General features: G+C 33.9%; 2 protein-coding genes across 4 annotated transcripts in view; one reads left to right on the top strand and one right to left on the bottom strand.

Annotated features, from left to right (window-relative positions):
- Positions 1–3,931: 3,931 nt before the first annotated feature.
- tnni1d (troponin I, skeletal, slow d) lies at positions 3,932–8,004 on the top strand. Of its 3 annotated transcripts, none has more exons than XM_079398915.1 (8): positions 3,932–3,973; positions 4,062–4,137; positions 4,507–4,542; positions 4,639–4,680; positions 4,767–4,898; positions 5,015–5,104; positions 6,638–6,820; positions 7,367–8,004. In XM_079398915.1, exons 5-8 carry the CDS (start codon positions 4,770–4,772, stop codon positions 7,466–7,468), a joined length of 504 nt encoding a protein of 167 aa, XP_079255041.1. In that variant the 5' UTR covers positions 3,932–3,973; positions 4,062–4,137; positions 4,507–4,542; positions 4,639–4,680; positions 4,767–4,769; the 3' UTR covers positions 7,469–8,004. The 3 variants fall into 3 exon arrangements, with proteins under 3 accessions (XP_079255041.1, XP_079255042.1, XP_079255043.1); XM_079398916.1 differs by having other exon boundaries at positions 3,938–3,973; positions 4,102–4,137; XM_079398917.1 differs by lacking the exons at positions 3,932–3,973; positions 4,062–4,137 and adding an exon at positions 4,167–4,372.
- A 1,807-nt stretch (positions 8,005–9,811) lies between these two features.
- The window catches only part of b4galnt3a (beta-1,4-N-acetyl-galactosaminyl transferase 3a), a 32,735-nt gene continuing 23,384 nt past the window's right edge, over positions 9,812–19,162 (bottom strand). The window contains exons 7-20 of the mRNA XM_079399265.1: positions 17,068–17,135; positions 16,889–16,964; positions 16,717–16,783; positions 15,595–15,738; positions 15,371–15,477; positions 14,600–14,700; positions 14,397–14,458; positions 14,090–14,270; positions 13,446–13,669; positions 12,538–12,691; positions 12,367–12,439; positions 12,082–12,235; positions 11,669–11,795; positions 9,812–10,847 (exon numbers count right to left, since the gene is read on the bottom strand). Coding sequence (XP_079255391.1) covers positions 10,745–10,847; positions 11,669–11,795; positions 12,082–12,235; positions 12,367–12,439; positions 12,538–12,691; positions 13,446–13,669; positions 14,090–14,270; positions 14,397–14,458; positions 14,600–14,700; positions 15,371–15,477; positions 15,595–15,738; positions 16,717–16,783; positions 16,889–16,964; positions 17,068–17,135 — 1,641 coding nt within the window. The 3' untranslated portion in view covers positions 9,812–10,744. The remainder of the gene's footprint in view (positions 10,848–11,668; positions 11,796–12,081; positions 12,236–12,366; positions 12,440–12,537; positions 12,692–13,445; positions 13,670–14,089; positions 14,271–14,396; positions 14,459–14,599; positions 14,701–15,370; positions 15,478–15,594; positions 15,739–16,716; positions 16,784–16,888; positions 16,965–17,067; positions 17,136–19,162) is intronic.

Below are 19,162 nucleotides of genomic sequence, written 5' to 3'. Positions count from 1 at the left end.
TTACCCGGTGCTCATATCCTGTCGCCTAGCAACCGTGACAGCGCCAAGCAAGAAGCGTGAAAATGGACAAACAAAGAGTTATTCTCCTCATTTGAATTCTTTTGGAAGAAATAAAGCAATTAAATAAATTAAATACTTTCTTTGCTCGTTGTCGGAGAGTTTTTTATATCAGACTACAAGACAGTCACATCCAGGTAAGCCATTATAGTCTATTTTCATTTGTTTTTAAGTATTCTACTAATTTCTCCTACAAATTCATTGAGCCGAAGCATAAACTTTAGCTTGTTTTGTCAGAGAAACTCCTCTCCCACTCCGCTACCGCTCGTTTCGTCCGCCATTACGCTCTGCCGAAAAGAATTATGGGATAGGTAGGACGGGAAAGGATCCACCACACCCATCCTTCCAATTCGGGGAAAAGGAGGACGTATTTGTGGGCCGCATTTGAAGGATCCTACGAATTTGGACAGCCTTCGTCGCGGCGCTGTGACGTAACATCCTTCAAATGAGTACTCCGAAGGATGTAGACCCTGAATTTGGACACAGCCAGAGACATAACTACACAAAAACAGATCAGAAACGTGACACACATATGCTTTTTACATTTTCATACAGTTCCTACATAATATTTGATTGATCAAAATAATGCATTTTTAAACTAATTGTTGTCCAAACTTATATCCAAATATTTTAAGGAGTAATATTTTATTTGTTTTAGCCATATGCTTGTAATTAGCACATGACAATGCAAGAGAATATCTTTTCAGTCAAAAAATAATTTTTCAGAAAATTATGATAAATATGAATATGTGTTGCTTTTATCCAACAGTTGTATACCTCCCGTCAATATGAGAACAAGAACAAACAATAGAAGAATTTTATATTTTATTTTGCATAGATTTCCAAAATATCTTATTTTTCTCTCTTTTATTTAAATGTATTTTAAATTGGTTGAATAACCATAAATCCTTCAAATCTTAGCTAATCTACCTCATTGTGGTTTTATGTTGACAGGTGTTGAAAGGCAGTGATGCATTGAGCCATCAGCGGACGCTGAGACGGATACTATAATAACAGTGGTGAGCAAGTTCCCCATAACTGTGTTGGGGTCATGTTTCAGAATAAATAGCTGAAGCACCTGCTCTGGACTGTAGCAGCATGTCAACAAGGTCCTTTACCTTCTCCCAACTATTGTTTTCTTTCCTTTGCATATATGAAACAATACTATTGAGTAATAAAGCTTATGAAGAAGAGTGCCAAAAATGGTTGCCTCTGCTAATGGATTCTCGCATTCTCCGTGAAGTACAGTAATGCATTTGTTGGTAGAGTAGAAATTGTTGCTTTTTATATATTACAGACATTTGACCTCTAAGTTAATCACTTCCTGCTCAGGCATAACTTTAGAAATGTGCGGAACAGGCATGTGGATTATTGTTGCAGCTGCATACCTTTCTGCAAGCTTATTATATGATAGTTAACAGGTGAAAGAGTCATTTTGTCTTTAATAATGAAATCATTTTTCACTGCATGAGACATGGTTTTAACTGACATTAATCTGTGATTAAGGGACAAATCAACTATTCACTACACACACATAGCATTTTATGTTTATGACTTATTTAATTTTTTAAATGGTCATTTTGATCGAAATTAATGATGAAAAATACCTTTAAAAGATACCTATAAAGAAACAAGCTAATGTATTATCTTCTGACTGACATAATAATTAGTATTAGTACTTATTTATGAAAACATTTTTCTTTAAGTTTCTTCAATTTTCCTTTGGAAGACCGTGTCCACCACTGAATAAAAAATAAAAAATGTAATTGTTACTTTTTATCTCACAATTCTGACTTTTTTTCTCAGAATTATGGGAGATAAACTCACAATTGTGCGTTATAAAGTCAGAATTGCAGGATATAAACTTGCAATTCTGACTTTTTTCTCACAATTGCGAGATATAAACTTGCAATTCTGACTTTTTTCTCACAATTGCGAGATATAAACTTGCAATTCTGACGTTTTTCTCACAATTGCGAGATATAAACTTGCAATTCTGACTTTTTTCTCACAATTGCGAGATATAAACTTGCAATTCTGACGTTTTTCTCACAATTGCGAGATATAAACTTGCAATTCTGACTTTTTTCTCACAATTGCGAGATATAAACTTGCAATTCTGACTTTGTTCTCACAATTGCGAGATATAAACTTGCAATTCTGACTTTTTTCTCACAATTGCGAGAAATAAACTTGCAATTCTGACTTTTTTCTCACAATTGCGAGATATAAACTTGCAATTCTGACTTTGTTCTCACAATTGCGAGATATAAACTTGCAATTCTGACTTTTTTCTCACAATTGCGAGATATAAACTTGCAATTCTGACTTTGTTCTCACAATTGCGAGATATAAACTTGCAATTCTGACTTTTTTCTCACAATTGCGAGAAATAAACTTGCAATTCTGACTTTTTTCTCACAATTGCGAGATATAAACTTGCAATTCTGACTTTGTTCTCACAATTGCGAGATATAAACTTGCAATTCTGACTTTTTTCTCACAATTGCGAGATATAAATTTGCAATTCTGACTTTTTTCTCACAATTGCGAGATATAAACTTGCAATTCTGACTTTGTTCTCACAATTGCGAGATATAAACTTGCAATTCTGACGTTTTTCTCACAATTGCGAGATATAAACTTGCAATTCTGACTTTGTTCTCACAATTGCGAGATATAAACTTGCAATTCTGACTTTTTTCTCACAATTGCGAGATATACACTTGCAATTCTGACTTTGTTCTCACAATTGCGAGATATAAACTTGCAATTCGGACTTTTTTCTCACAATTGCGAGAAATAAACTTGCAATTCTGACTTTTTTCTCACAATTGCGAGATATAAACTTGCAATTCTGACTTTGTTCTCACAATTGCGAGATATAAACTTGCAATTCTGACTTTTTTCTCACAATTGCGAGATATAAACTTGCAATTCTGACTTTTTTCTCACAATTGCGAGATATAAATTTGCAATTCTGACTTTTTTCTCACAATTGCGAGATATAAACTTGCAATTCTGACTTTTTTCTCACAATTGTGAGTTATAAACTTGCAATTCTGACTTTTTTCTCACAATTGCGAGATATAAACTTGCAATTCTGACTTTTTTCTCACAATTGCGAGATATAAACTTGCAATTCTGACTTTTTTCTCACAATTGCGAGATATAAACTTGCAATTCTGACTTTTTTCTCACAATTGCGAGATATAAACTTGCAATTCTGACTTTTTTCTCACAATTGCGAGAATTAGGTCAGAATTGCAAGTTCAAAAGTTCAGTTCTGAGCAGAAAAAAGGACTGATATGTTGTCAGAATTGTGAGTTCATAACTCACAAATCTGACTTAAAGATTCTCAACTGAGAGTTTATATCATGCAATTCTGAAAAAAAAAAAATCTGAATTGCTAGTTTATATCTCACGATTCTGACTTAATTTCTCACAATTGCGAGTTCATATCTCATTTAATTCTGAGAAATAAAGTCCGAATGGTGAGTTTGTATCTCACAATTCTTAAAAAAACTGTCAGAATTGCGAGATGTAAAGTTGAAATCACAAGAAAAAAAGTCTGAATTATGAGAATATATGAAGGAACGTTAGCAGATTGGAAAAAAAACATACAAAGGAGATCGTATGAATTAATAAATATCAATTGAGTCAATATTTTGTTTTTCTATGTGTGTGTTTATGAACTCAACTCCGGTCCAGAGAAAAGTCATTGTGCATTCTTATGTATTGCTGGATTGTTACAGCTTCATGGTTAGTGATATTTCATTTGTAGAACACTGCCAAGGCATTCCTGGCGACCGACACTATATCTGCCAGCCAGTGCCGGCTGGACTATAAAATCCCTTTGTCTCAACACCCTGTTGTTCTGCCTCCTGTCCGTGACCATCACCCAGACAGAAACCAGGTATGACATCCATACACAAAAAAACTTAGCTGTAAAATTTCTCATGTTAAATTTATTGTTAATATTTATTATGTATTTATTTTTTTAGGGTTCATCTGATATCTCTGGTTGAATTTCTTTTTTAGTAGTTCAACAAGACGGGCGAGTTCAACAAAAATGGGCGAGTAAGTACAGTTAAAAAAAAAAAACGATTATTCAACATTTGTTCACAGTGCATAAACGTACAGCATTACATTCTGTGAGTGAGACCCAGGATAGCCACTCAAAATGCATTTCATCAGTATTTAGAGATGCATAAATGTTTTGAATTACTTAGGTCGAATAGTTTGATTACTCAAAATGCTTTACTGATGATTGCTTCCTCTTTTTTGCACCACAACTATTGATACTCGCAGTCCGGTAAGCAATTGTTTTCAATACTATTTACCAATTTTACATTGACAGTGCATTTATTATTTACACAGATATCAAACTAATGCTTATTTTCACATTTACATAAACGTTTCTGCTTTATATAAATGGTCATTTTTCAGATACGAAGGCCTGGAAATCCAAAAGTGGACATCAAAGTATGTCTTAATCATTTTAAAAGACATGCTAAGCAATATTTTACACAGATATATAGCTTTTTATCTACATCTCATTTCCCTTTCTTTATTTAACAGCCTAAGTCAAAAATTTCAGCATCTCGAAAACTTTCTCTGAAGGTTGGATTATCTATGTTGTTGTACCTACATTATTCCCTACTTTGTTGTGAAATTGTTATTAAAGCTTGTCTTCCTTCTTCAATCAGATAATGCTTCTAAACAGAGCAATAGAGGAATTGGAGAAAGAGAAACAGGACAGGGAAGAAGAGAAAGATCGCTACCTCGGGGAAAAACACCCTCCTTTGCAGTTTTCTGGACTCTCTCTGGCAGAGTTACAGGTGATGCACTCAGTCAGAAAGAGCAGTTTAGTTGAAGAAAAAAATTGCAGTTTAGCTTCATTTATTATTTGTCAACTCGCAGACCAATTGTATTTATGTTGCATATTCATTTTCAGAATCTGTGTAAGCAACTCTATACCAAAATCGATGTTGTAGATGAAGAGAGATACGACTATGAGAATAAAGTCAACAAGCATAACAAAGATGTACGTATAAAACCAACTAATAAGATATTTTCAGTATGGACTGCACCAGGTGGGTAACTTCCAGCCAACATTTCATGTTGAGGCAAATTCAAGCATGATATGTGTTTGAGGTATTGGTCCCATATATGTTTGTTCCACATTAACTACCCTATCTTAATCAGCCCATATCTCTTACGGAATTGTACCGGGGCAAATTCAGATAGGGCCAACATGGAACCTGTGAACAATTTTGGGGCCCATACCTGAAGCCCATATTGTGTACATTGACTCCATCAAGAAATGCAGTAGAATTTGACAGTGTCTTAGTTAAGAAGTTTTTAAGTAACCGAATTTAAAAAATTGTGACCAGTCTTAAAGAAAAAAATGATAAGACTAGTCTAAACCTTTTATGCAACTGGCCCCAGATACCGTTTTTTTTATGGATGTCAATGGAGGAGAGGCTTTACTATGCTAAATAAACAGCTTTTTTTTTAAACAGGAAAAACCTCATCATCTAATCTTCAACATGTTTTACACTAAAAATAGTTTAATCAAAAACTATTGTTTAGTTTACCACAAAAAAAAAAAGTTTTATAAGAGAAGCCACTGATTTTTTGCGACAGGTGGGATTCAGCTTACAGCACTTCTCATTCATACCCGTGCTAAATGGTGATTGAGTGTCGCACAACTTTCACAATTTGCTCAAAATTCAATAATGTCAAGGCTATAATGTGACTGGTTATCAAGGCACACATGATCCAAGTCGACAGAAATCCACAGCCGCTTTGTTTGCCTAGGTTCTTGAAAATAATTTGAACTATTACAGATACTGATCTAGAATGCCTTCACATGATTGTATAATGCCTAAGGCAGGGCTCTACAATTCTAAATCGTGGAGGGCCTAACTCGCCCAAAAAGCTGATCAAGATCTTGAGAATTACTTGCAATTTGCAATTTGTGATTAAATTGCTCAAGGCTCAAGATTTAGTTGGTTCGCATGGTCCAAAATGCACGTCATACTAATAACAAACTACTTATAATCACAGATTGAGAGCTATGGTTCCGACCACACAACTTTGTGATACAAATTTGTTTTGGAACTATGGTTTTGGGAAACACAGAATGGCTGAACTATGCTTCTAAACTCGCAGAACCTGTGACCACACAGTAGTTGGATAGCTATAATTTTATAAAGCACAAACAAGCAAATAGGAGACCAGGATTCCACTGGTGACACTGACCAGAGACACAGCAACAAGATTTACAATACTGACAAGACAGAAGAGAGACTGAAAGTGAAGGTCACATGGAGGTGCAAGTACCAGTTGCAGATGATGGGCTATCCCCATATGGAGTAGGAAAACAAAACAAAACAAAACCAAAAAAATGGCAGAATGCTCTTGATCAAACCCGAGTTCTGACAATGGGTTGCATACTTCTGAGGGTGCATGTAAAGGAGCTGCCATTGAGAAGAATGGAAGTTCTAACAGATGGCTTTTTTGAGGCATTATGCACCTCACTGGTAATAGAAATTTTGTATTCCATTGATTTTAGATCAATGAGCTGAAGTTGAAAATTCAGGATCTAGGTGGGAAGTTCAAGAAACCTGCCCTGAGGAAGGTGCGTGTGTCTGCTGATGAGATGATGAGGGCCTTGCTGGGCTCCAAACACAAAGGCTCCATGGACCTCCGTGCAAATCTGAAGTCAGTCAAGAAGGAGGATATCAAGCAAGAAAAGGTAAGGTGATATATATAAAAAAAAACATATATCAAAACCGCAGCAGAAAAGAAAATTTGATATTACATATTAAGTAAATGTCATGTACATGTTTTTTCGGTTACACATTTTTTAAGGTCCAATTTTTACTATTAACAAACCATTAAATGCACTTTTGCCTCAATAAACTCCGGCTGTAATTTGCTGCTTATTAATAGTTAGTAAGGTAGTTGTCAAGTTTAGGTATTGGGTAAGATTAGGGATGTGGAATATGTTCATGCAAAATATATGATTTATAAGTACTAATAAACAGCCAATATGTTGATAATATGTATGCTAATAAGCAACTAGTTAATAGTAAGAACTGGTCCTTATACTAAAGTGGTCCCATTTTTTCTAGATTTTATACTTGAGTAAAGCTTTTAATATCGTTTTTTAAATACTGTTTAGTTTGTCACAACAGACGCATTAGCTCATCTCCACACTTTGGCAATGAATATAATTCCATATGAGTTGATCCATCTGAAATCATGCCACTACAATCCGTTGTTGCTTTCTGTCTAATAGGTCTCGACCACTGAGGTTAGTGACTGGCGTAAGAATGTGGAAGCTATGTCTGGAATGGAGGGAAGAAAGAAGATGTTTGATGCTGCTGGGGGAGGCCAGTGAACCCCTTCGTGAAACCAACCTGACCTTCTGGTCTTCACAGAGAAGATATAAAATGGAAGGGATGAGACTGAAGTGTTTTCTTGTTGTGTTGACCTTTCTGAGCTGCTGTTTTGCCGAGCCAACTCATCGTAACTGCTAAGTAATAGTTGACCTAAAATTTATATCCTGCAATTATTTACCCTTTTGCCATTTTTGTGCATATCCGGATGGAATCTGATTTGAATAATTGACTGTTCACACAGCATCATTTCATTTCAATATAAATGTACCAAATAATAATAATAGCAATCAAAAAACTAAGATGGCATGTGTTTGACTGGGATGTTTTGGTGTGCTACAATGAAGTCTTAAATTGGCATTAAAAGTTACATTATTAAGAAGAAAATGACTATTCTTTTCTATTCTTTCAATATTCTCAAATATAATTAATTTACCTTAACATACATGTATATTTTATTGCTTTCTTTAATCATTTTTCATGATTAACATATTTAATGTACTGCGGAGGACAGAGAAATAAATAATAGTTCTGTGTGAAATAGTTAGTTTCAAAGATTTTGAACTGCATCCAATTGCACTTAAATACAAGCACAATAGAATAATATATTATAACTAATATTTGAACACTTTTTTACACATATTTCTTCATGATAAATGATGAACAGCTGATCTTTAAAGATGACAAATGATTACTTGTTTTGTTACAACATGACAACGATTCCATTCTTAAGTTCTGGCTCAGATGTGACATTTTACTATGGTGAATCTGAGAAGACAAACTAAGCTGGAAGGCTAAGGGATGGGCACGGTGACATGGTAACAGAAGTAAATAAACAGGTTAAGCAGACCATTGTTTCAATACAGCACTGGTGATCCTGTATTTTTAGTCCTGTTGTACCCCATATCTAATCTTACTCAACCTTGAAGAGATGAACATTAGAAAGTGCACATGTCATTGCGAACTCAAAGCATGCAGGGTGAAAGAGCTTTCCTGTTGTCACCTCATTCAAACTATGAGATGTACGGGGACACTGGGAGTCCAGGCGTATTATTTGTATATGTAAATAGGGTTTATGAGGTTTATTCTAAAATAAAAGAAGCAATGACAAAAAAATGATTCACCAGTAAATTCATCATGATTTAAGAATATTTAGCCTTATTTAAGGTTCTTTTAACCTCAACCAGTAAGCGACAACTTCATCACTCATCGTAATCATTCATTGCATCTGCCTTTCAAAGCCTTATGAACAATAGCAGAAAATCCTAGCCACTGCCTAGAAACTACTTAGAACACTCTAGCAACCTCACAGCAATAACTTAGCAACCATTCAGAACAGACTCGTGTCAGGGCTGACACCCTCGTGGGCAACGTACCAACATATGGTGCAGTTGGGTGTCTCGAGTTTGAATCCTGCCTCATGGACCTTTCCTGATCCCACCCCCCTCTCTTTCACTCATTTCCTGTCAGATCTCCACTGTCCTATCAAGAAAAATGCAAAAACCACACACACACACACACACACACACACACACACACACACACACACACACACACACACACACACACACACACACTTTAAAAATGTAAACTCAATTTGCTGATATTAATTACACATTTGTGCAAATATTAACTTAAAAAGATACTTTTTCAAAATAAGGAAAATAAAATCTTTAATTTTATACACAATTTGTATTGCCCTTCAAGCCTTAAATTCATGATCAATTCATTGAATTCATGATCATAAAATCATGATCACAAATTATTGTTTCTTTGAGCATAATAAAATAATTAATTTTTTCAAGTAGCCTTGTGATAAGCTGCATAATGTACAATCATCATAATCACCAAATCTTTTGAAAATATTAACAACAAAATGTTACTACAACTTCATCAGTATAATATAATTAGTTTGATGAAAAAGTTAATGTTTTTATCATGTCCTATTTTTTACACCAATTTTAATGTTTTTTTTTTCATTGAGATGTAAGCAGTTTGTCTTTTGCATATGGAAATAAAATTCCTGGCTGATTGACTAATGCTAGTGCTATTAAATTGTGATTGGATATTGAAAGGCTTACTTTGGTTATATAAAACCATGGATTACGATATAGCTATTGGTCTATATATGGTAAGTGAGAAAGGAACATTTCTAGAGGCTTTAGTAAGTTGAGAGGGTTGCAACGTCTAAAGTTGGCATCATCTAAAGTGGCTCGCACTATATTTTTAGACCATTTGTTCATTGCAAATAATCTCACTCAACCTTGAAGAACATTTGAATGCACAGCCTCCACTATGAGCTCAAAGGCAGAAGAGAACAAAGAGGGTTTTATTTTTTTAATTTTATGAAAGCTATAAAAGATCATGGGCCTTCATACATTAAATAAACATTACTGTTCAAAAGTTCAACATAATATGAAATAATGGCACTTGAAAATTCAGCTTTGCCATCACAGGAATAAATTACGTTTGGAAATATATTCAAATACAAAATAATATTTTATTTTAATATTTTTCAATATTACAGTTTTCACTGTATTTTTAATAAAATAAATACAGCCTTGGTGAGCATAAGAGACTTCATTCAAAAACATTAAAAAAGCTTGTCAACCCGAAGCGTCTATTATTTTATTATTTCATATTTAACAGCCATTTTTTTGAGTAAGTTTTCTTCTTTCTTTCTTTAATAAATCAACACTTTGTTTCATTACAACACTGTGTTCAAGGCCATTTGCTAAACACACAATAAAACTGGTTTTGTGGGTACAGAAGTGTTAATATGATCAAGCTGAAAAAACAACTGCTAAGAACGGAAAAATAACATGTTCATGCATTATTATTTTCCCAGAGTATGAGACTTACACTGATATGACTTAAAGTTAAGTCATCCAACAACTTAATTCAAAGGGGAATAATAATTCTGCTAGTAAAGGCTGCCGTTAGCATTAGCGATTTTTCTTCTTCTTCACTAAACCACTGAAACACCACTAGTTCTTAAGATGTCAATAGTCATGTTATTCACAAGGCTGATTGTCTACACAACACTAAAGCAAATTCTAACCTCCAACCTTAATTTACACCCTTAGTATGCTGGTGGCATATCCTTATAGCTAGCAATACTGGTTGTCGCAATCAGATTCATCCATGACATTTCTGAGTGGAATCCATGAAGTCTTTTCTTGAAAGATGACCTCTTGATTGAGTATGGAGACTGACCAAAGATATCAGCGAGGTTTGCACTCAACTGGTTTGGAAAAAAATGTCATGCGCATTTGCTTTTAGCCTTGCTTGTTGTTTTCCCACATTCCACGTTTTGAATGAAAATGGTGGAAAAAATTTCTGAGGTGGAGTCGTTCCACTTCTAACCCATTTCCTAAGACTCTAAAAGAGAGAGAGAGAGAGAGAAAAATATATAAAGTATATACTATATATATATATATATATATATATAAACATAGCATATTTTTCTGAAATATATACATGCATGTGTGTATATATACACAGTACACACACATATATTAACAAATATTATGTAAACAAAAACTTTTATTTTGGATGCGATTAATCGCGATTAATCGTTTGACAGCACTAATATATATATATATATATATATATATATATATATATATATATAGTAAATTTAGTTTACTTTTTTGACACCTACAGGTAGTTATTATTATAATTTTTATTAGTAGTAGCAGTAGTTACAAATTTCATGTAGAATATGAGTTTACTCAACGATTGCACTAAAAATAAAAAAAATTGTATTCCTTTGCATTTTTGAAAAGTTTTGTGTACAGATGACAGTGTTGTCAATACAATCCCTGTTCGCACTGATCCATGAAAATTATAAAAAAGCTGTATTATCCTACCTGGCCAGTAGTTGGCGATGTCATATAGTAAAAACAAAAAATACTATGTGCCTACACACATTCAAATTTGTGTCTTCATAGTTTACACGGAGATGATAATGGTATTGTTTTCAAAATCTTGCACTTTGAAACCTGGTTTCAAAAGTTTTCAGATCCCCAAAATGACATTGACAGTGAAATAAACAGCCAAAATGCATAAAACGTTTGCAATTTTAGTTTAAAAGTCTTTTAATTAGCAAAATATTACTGAGTGCACCAATGTAATTAACAAAACACTAGAAAATGTCATATAATTGTTAAATAATTCCAAAGATGATTGGCTTTTATTACCTGTCTAATAACTCCCAGTCTTCACCCCCCCATTTGTCTTTGAATTCTCTGGTGTTCATGCCACCAATACGGTCCATGTCTGACTTGTAGATTCCCATCAGACCGTAACCAGAGACCTCCCAAGAACCTATGGCAAATATTTTAACTTACTTAATAAAGAGCACATTAGCAGCATTATCATGACACATCTGAACATGTACCAAACATGTACCAGTGCCTGCAAAGCAGGAAAAAGATAGTGAGTTTAAATGTTTTAGTGTTTGGTCCTAAAACTTCGCTGTTGTCATGACACACTGCCTCATAAAGGCAGTTTTTTCACCTGTTTCTTCATCTACCTGGTGAAATTGTAAGTCTGATTACTTTGCAAACATAATGAGGTTTGTAAAACACTAATTAATATTGGAGATCAGTACCAGCTGGGGCTCTTGGGGAAGCACCACAATCCAGTCTCATCACAACTGGAGCATAGACCATCTTTCCCTCGACACAATGTTTTCGTATAGTGGTTATTATATTCACTGGATAGTAGAGGTGCAGGTCACACAGGAACAAAATACTATGCTCATCCTGAGAACGAAGAACTAAAATTACAACATCTTCCATATATCAGTTCATTCATCCAAAACAATAGCTTCAAAGATCAAGAAAAATGAAACTGAAACATAAAGAGCGTATATTGTTAAAATGAGGTTACCTACTTCAACAAGATCCATTCCAGCTTGAAGGCCACCTGATCTTTGGAAATTACCATCCATCTTCTTAAACTTGTAGCTGTGTATTTGTGCATGTTGACATCATTAGCCATAGGAATTGTGCACTGATGGACACACACATATATATACAAAAATGTATAAAACAATGTGTTTTACCTTGGTAATGTTGCCTTTTTGAGTCTTTTCTCGATATCTATGTCAGAGCTGTTGTAATCTATAATTATTACATTAAAGTTTTTGTCCCCAGTTGCTCTGTACACTTTTTCCATTTCCCTGATAAACTGTATGATCCATCTGGCCTGATTTTTCACTGTTGGAACATAAATGAAGACTGCATTCATAATTTTGTCTTAGGAACACATGAACAGACAATATAAGACAATAAAATACTGTGACAATCAATTTAACAATGCTGCATTCAGGTTGTAATGTTGGTGTAATAAGTTTTTGATTAGGAAAATGTTCACATTGTTGTCAAGCTTTTAATTAACATGTAATTACACATTAGTTATAAGGTAATTACAAGAGTTTTGACATTATATGACAATAACAGTAACACTTTATTTTAAGGAGTCCTTGTTACACATATTACTATTATGATAACAATTAATTATGCATTATTAAATTCAAGCAAGGTGAACCCTAGTCCTAACCCTAACCATAGAGTAGGTACATCTTCTCAGCACTTAAATGTATAATGATATTGGAACAAGGACACATTAAAATAAAGTGTAACCACAATAACCAAATGGCAATGGCTTTATTAGTTAGGGTGCCTACAAAAAAGAAAAAAAAGTACTGGGCCACAAATGTATTGAGATGGTGCAAGGATGTAGAAACAGGGACAAGAAATAAACAAAGGAAGTGAACAGGGAAACAGTTTTTATTAGACGCCCATTCATTTACTTGGATGACATGTGTATTGATTTGGTGTGATGAATTTAAAGACATAAGTAGCTCCAAGTCAAATATCAGAGTTGTCATTTCGTTATTGTGGCAATTCCAACAAGACTTGAATGCAGCACATTTAAAAGACAAATACTGATAAATCTGATTAGTTTTACCTGCCACGATAATATGAACAGTAGCAGATGGGTTCCAGCTGAAGGCTTCTGGATTGCAGAGGACTGTTTGCTTTTTTGAATCCTCAGCTAGTGCATAAACATAACGCGAAACAAGAGCTTTCTGACCCTGTGGGCCCACAAGTTCAAGTTCCACCAGATAACGGCTGCCCACATACTTGTCTTCACGCCTTACGACATTCAACACACGCAACAAGGAGTAGCCACTGTGAAGATGGAAAAACTATTATAGTATAACACCACACCTGCTTTCTACACTGTTGGAACAGAATAAAAGCTTATAGTATCAACATGGGTGCAGCTGAAAGAGCCAGACATGTTAATCAGATAAGCTGTCCTTCAAGTTGCATAACAGAACCATACAGATATGATTTTAAATAAGTGACACAATTGTCCCCATTTGGGGGTAACGTGTCATGTCAAATTAAGGCATTGAGGAATATGTGATTTATATTTCAAATATTGATATTCAACGAAAAGTTACATTCTTGATAGAATATTGAAAGATTTCACCAACTTTTTGATGCTGAAGTAGCTTTTTTTCAGTGCATAATTTCCTCCGTATATATTTGTCTAGCAGTTTTAAATGAGAAGGGTTAAAGGAGGTAAACAATGGACAAGCTTACCGTGTCTCTTCTCTTGAATGCAGTGCATTTAAAAAGGCTCTAACAATTGGCATGGCATGACTTTGGGACATCACAATGTTTCCAGCTGTTCTGCAGGAATTTACCACAATGGCAGTTTGCTTTGAAGCAACATTGAGGGGTTTCACGTCATAGACGCGCTGCCAGAAAGGACCTTCAGGACCTTCAGGACCAGAATTAAGTAAGTATTACAATGGCACTATATTTAGCATATAAATTGAGCCTACAAATATATATTTTTGGAATCTTCATTTTTTTTTTTAGATTACTTTTAGCATAAGAGTTTAACCTGTATCTATCTTTTTTACATCAGGGTCTTCCACCTCAGTCAGATAAGAAGCAAGTCCTTTACTAAAAAAAGTGAAGACGTGGTAGCATGCAGTTAGTTGCAAACAGGAAATACTGGTAAAGCATGCTTATTAACTAACAAAAAGATTGCTAAACAAGGCAATGGAAAGGTGTATTCTGATTAATGCAATACTGTATGCATACTCTGCCTGAAATGATGGGTCTTGTCTGTAGAAGCACATCTCATCATTGTTTGCATTAGTTTGCCTCGTGTAGTCATTTGGATACACTGAAGAAAACTGAATCTACAAGAACAGAAACATAGCCAAAGATACTCATTACTCTTTATGGTTTAGTTATTTCACTGTTTGTTAATCTAAGTCAAAGTTACTTTATTAATATACTATTGGTCTTTGATAAGTCAAGTTAATTCATAATACATTAACTAATGCTAATCTATACTTGTATCTATAATTTATGCTTGTTATAAATACTTGTTATATTAGTTATATTAGTTATATACTATTTATACTTCAATCAGTACATGTAATTACATAACATTAGGATAAATAAATGATGTAAAGTTGTTCATTATTAGCGCATTGCAAATTCATGTGTGGTTTTTGTTTTATTTTGTGGTTGCCAGTCTTTTTAAATACTTACATTGAATTCAGACTGTAAATTAAGTAAAATATGACTTCTTTTGCCATGTAGGAATGGGTAACATTAACATGCTAACATTAGCTGTAATGTTAGTGTGGTAATGCAAGCACTCTCTTGGATATTTCTGTGATTAGCATGCTAATGTTAGCGATTTCACCTCTGAAGGCTGTGATTGTATTCTAGAACCCTTCAAAATCCCACATAGCTATTATCGCGGCCAAATATTCAGGAAAAAATCAGTGGTTGTAATAGAAACGGAAAAGTTTTTGTCAGAATCTTAGTCTATGCAGAGATTAAAAATGCTTAACTCACCAAATATACACCTTCATATCGTCCAATCTGTTTATTGAGTATGTAACTTGGATTGTAATGGCATTCGGGAAACAAATCTTTCAGGTAGGATTCTTCTAGCATTTTGTCTGTTTAAAACAAAGGGAACATGTTTGGTCTGTTTAGAAGAAAAAAACAAATTTTTAAAATGCCATTCAGGCAAGAGTGTTCTTCAATTTTCCATTTAAGATTTCCATAGTGCTGACGTTTATAGATGTGATCTCGTGGGTCTTCTCTGATCATGTCTCCTGCAGGATGGGGTGTCATGGGAATCGGCTCAAGGAGCCTATCGTAACTCGCTTTGGTTTGAGGTATGTGTTCAATATCTCCCATTTGTAGAGAAGATTCATCTGACAAAAGAAATGAGTCATGTTATCAACAAGTCCTGTAAAAGTCAATATTGATACGACTCTATTCCACACTTCGTGTTGGAAGTGTGAACCAGCAAGAACTTGTCCTTCTTAAACCTAAATCGAATTTTCATGGCAAAAAATATATATATTGTATTGACGATAGCCAGAGATATTGTCAAAAACAACAATTATTGACTATATTAAGAGGATTTAGCATTTCCAATTAATGTGGGCCTGTTACATTCATATTTTTATTAGGCCTATTATGAAGTTACTTTTATTATTAAATTAAAATTAGGCTAAAATTAATTTGCCCCACAATAATTAGGCTACCCCATAACTAATGCACTGTAAGAATAACAAAAGATTTGACTATTTACTCCTCAATTAAAATGTTTTATTTTTTTAAAGGTAATTTAAAACAGGTCTATTATTGTTACGGAACGCAGACAGGCAGGCAGAACAGACTCAGGAATATCTGAAAAAAGGGTTTAATGATAAGAACTTCGTGCCAGTAACATAAACAATAACCGACAAACCACAGAACTCAAAGGGGATCTTAAATAGGACTGAACATAAGGTTACACACAGGTGATGGGGATTAACCAATAATTACTTAATGAGGGTAAATGAATCAACAGACTGAAAACCAAAACCAAATAAGAGAACTCAGGAACACACAGGAAAAAAGGCAAAAGACAAAACTAAAGTCCACACATGTGACAATTATACAATGAATTATAGGCCTATAATTAAAATATAAACACTGCAGTCATCGATGAAAATCAATGAAATAAAAAGCTATTTCAAGCACCGACTTTCAAAAAGAACCTGTTTAACACAAAATAACACAGTTCTATTCATGATTGAAAAATGCCTTGCAGATGCCGTAACATCACATCAAAATCATTCTGTGAAACGTTTGGCCATTCCTCTTAACGGGTTCATAATTTTGTCATTTTGGGACAAACGTACCTTCATGTAATGACAAAAACTCAGAGGTTATCACAGAAAAAGTGTCATTGTCACGGTTTAAACTCCACTGCAGAAAAAAAGAAAATAAAAAGAATCTGAGATTAATAAAATGTACAATTTTAGGTTAGTACAAGTTAAATAGTCTACCACACACAAATATTGTAGTACATACAGCTATTTCCAGATGATCCATTCCATTATTCTGTTTTAAAAGGATTTCAAAAAAATATTTCATGTCTTTCACTAACCTAAGGAAGAGAGAGACCCTACATTATAGCATGATACAGTCTTTTTTGAGTATGCTTTTAAAAAAAAAAAGATAAAATAAATAAATAAAATAAAAATACTTACAAGACAGGTTTGGATATCTGGGATGCAAATTTCCAATACTCGCCTGGAGCTGTCCATTCTTTTCCTGTCTGATTCAAAACAGAAACATGATAATCGAAGGGATTAAATGTTTCCTTTAAAAACCATATTGAAGAGTTTTTTAAAAATTAAGTCACACTTAATGTGTTTACATAATTATATATACCCTACCAAAATTTAAAACCAAATGGGATCAGCAAACATATATGCAGGAGCTATTTTTCTATATATTTATTGCATATTTAATTTCGAGAGCATATTTAAGTATGTTTATATTAATTATAATTATATTAATGTATCATTATTAAAAATATTACTTGGATTCAGATATATTATAACCAGTTTTTATACCACAATTTTGATAGGACAGTTAGCCTTAAATGGAAGATTCTGTGTTCAACTCTCTTTGCCATTCCAAACATTTCTTTCTTTTGTGATCATTAAAAAAAAAAAAATTTGAGAAATGTTTTAGTGTTTTTTTGTACTTATAATTTAAGTCAATGGACTGTTCAGTTACCAAAATTCTTCTACTTCTTTTGTTCTCCGCAGAAGAAATAACAAAGCAATTTTTTGTAAACATCTTTAAAACACTAGTATGTCCAAATACGCCTACTTCTATACTATATGGCAGCCAAAGTAAGCCTAGGTAGATTAGTAAAACAGAAAGTGAAAAGTACTCGGATTACCTACTACTTCTGGCGAGATTCTGAAGTGTTCCAATAGACACTTTACCAACCCATGAGTCCACAGGAGAGGAGTTGTGAATCGAATTGAAGTGACGCAACTGACACAGAAAGTCATTAAAGCCAATATGGCAGATGTAGTATGCTACAGTATGTGATTTTGGATGCACATGGCTTCTTCAGATTTTATCTAGATTAATGTGAACATAGCCTAAGACTATGGCAATCTACATCCCAAATAATGTGGATTTGAAAGCTATTTCTCTTTTTGGACTGTGGAACTGGTTATATTTGAAAACGGTGACGCATGTTTAGTCATGTGACACATATTGTATCATCTTAGAGAGCGTGTATGACATTTTATTCATCCACAGCAAGGTGATTTAAACATTTCAGAGGTGTCAGTGTGGACGAGCAACTTTTAGAAAAGGCTTAAAAACACTAGTGCAAACAAAATGTGAAATGAGTTTTAGGAAGCGTTTACACTACACTTTTTTATAATAAAAATTGAAAATGTTTGTATGGATTTTGCACATTCGTTCACATGTCAGTGGCCTTAAGATTGTCAAGATTGTTTTGTGGGCCTCAAGTTAAAATCATTTTAAAATGGGTTTCAAAGCAAAAACAATAGCATGAAAAAGCTCATTTTTGCCTTACAAAGTGATATTGCAAACTACTGGCCTGGCATGCATAATAGAGCATTTGTAGTTGTTTTTGTGTGAACACTGTTGTCTGTAATAAAACTTTTTAAAAAACGTGAAGGAAAATCTTATCTGTTTTTAGTACAATCATTGCCGCGTAAACATACCCATAGTTCATAATTTCCAATAGTATCATCAGATAACAATATGTTGAGTTTATCGTCATCCACACCTGTTCCACATTCTCTGTAATCCCTAGAGTGTATCTAATTTCTTTAGTTCATGCAGACATTTGCCAAGACCTTTTAGTGTCTTGTGTGTTGCCAAACTGACTCTTTTCTTTGGGACTGTCTCCCATAGTTAATAAAAGTAATGTTCCTTGTTATATTCAACTTAACACAGAAAATAACTCATTATTAATCAGTTCATACAGTGCCCCCCACTAATATTGGCACCCTTGCTAAATATGAGCAAAGGCAGCTGTGTAAAGCTTTTGCAGCTTTTGATCTTTCACTCAAAAATGTAAAAAAATTCTAACCTATCATTTAAGTAAAACAATTGAAAGTGGGGAGAAAATCTCATGATGAAATAAATGTTTTTCTCCAATGAATGTTGGCCACGATTATTGGCACCCCTAGAAATTCTTATGAGTAAAATATCTCTGAAGTATATTCCCATTCATATTTACATTTCAGCACACTAGGGTGAGCATGAAATTGTCCAGCCATGACTTCCTGTTCCACAGAAATATAA

Source organism: Barbus barbus, assembly GCF_936440315.1.
Source record: "Barbus barbus genome assembly, chromosome: 39".
Classification (NCBI taxonomy): domain Eukaryota; kingdom Metazoa; phylum Chordata; class Actinopteri; order Cypriniformes; family Cyprinidae; genus Barbus; species Barbus barbus.
The sequence above is the reverse complement of the archived record's forward strand: the minus strand, read 5'-3'. Positions and strand labels throughout refer to the sequence as shown.

Excerpts from the sequence above, each read along its gene's own strand:
- tnni1d (XM_079398915.1), top strand. The coding sequence starts at position 4,770 with ATGCTTCTAAACAGAGCAATAGAGGAATTGGAGAAAGAGAAACAGGAC. Across the intron at positions 4,899-5,014 it reads TCTCTCTGGCAGAGTTACAG|AATCTGTGTAAGCAACTCTA; the intron begins GTGATGCACTCA and ends ATTCATTTTCAG. Across the intron at positions 5,105-6,637 it reads TCAACAAGCATAACAAAGAT|ATCAATGAGCTGAAGTTGAA; the intron begins GTACGTATAAAA and ends CATTGATTTTAG.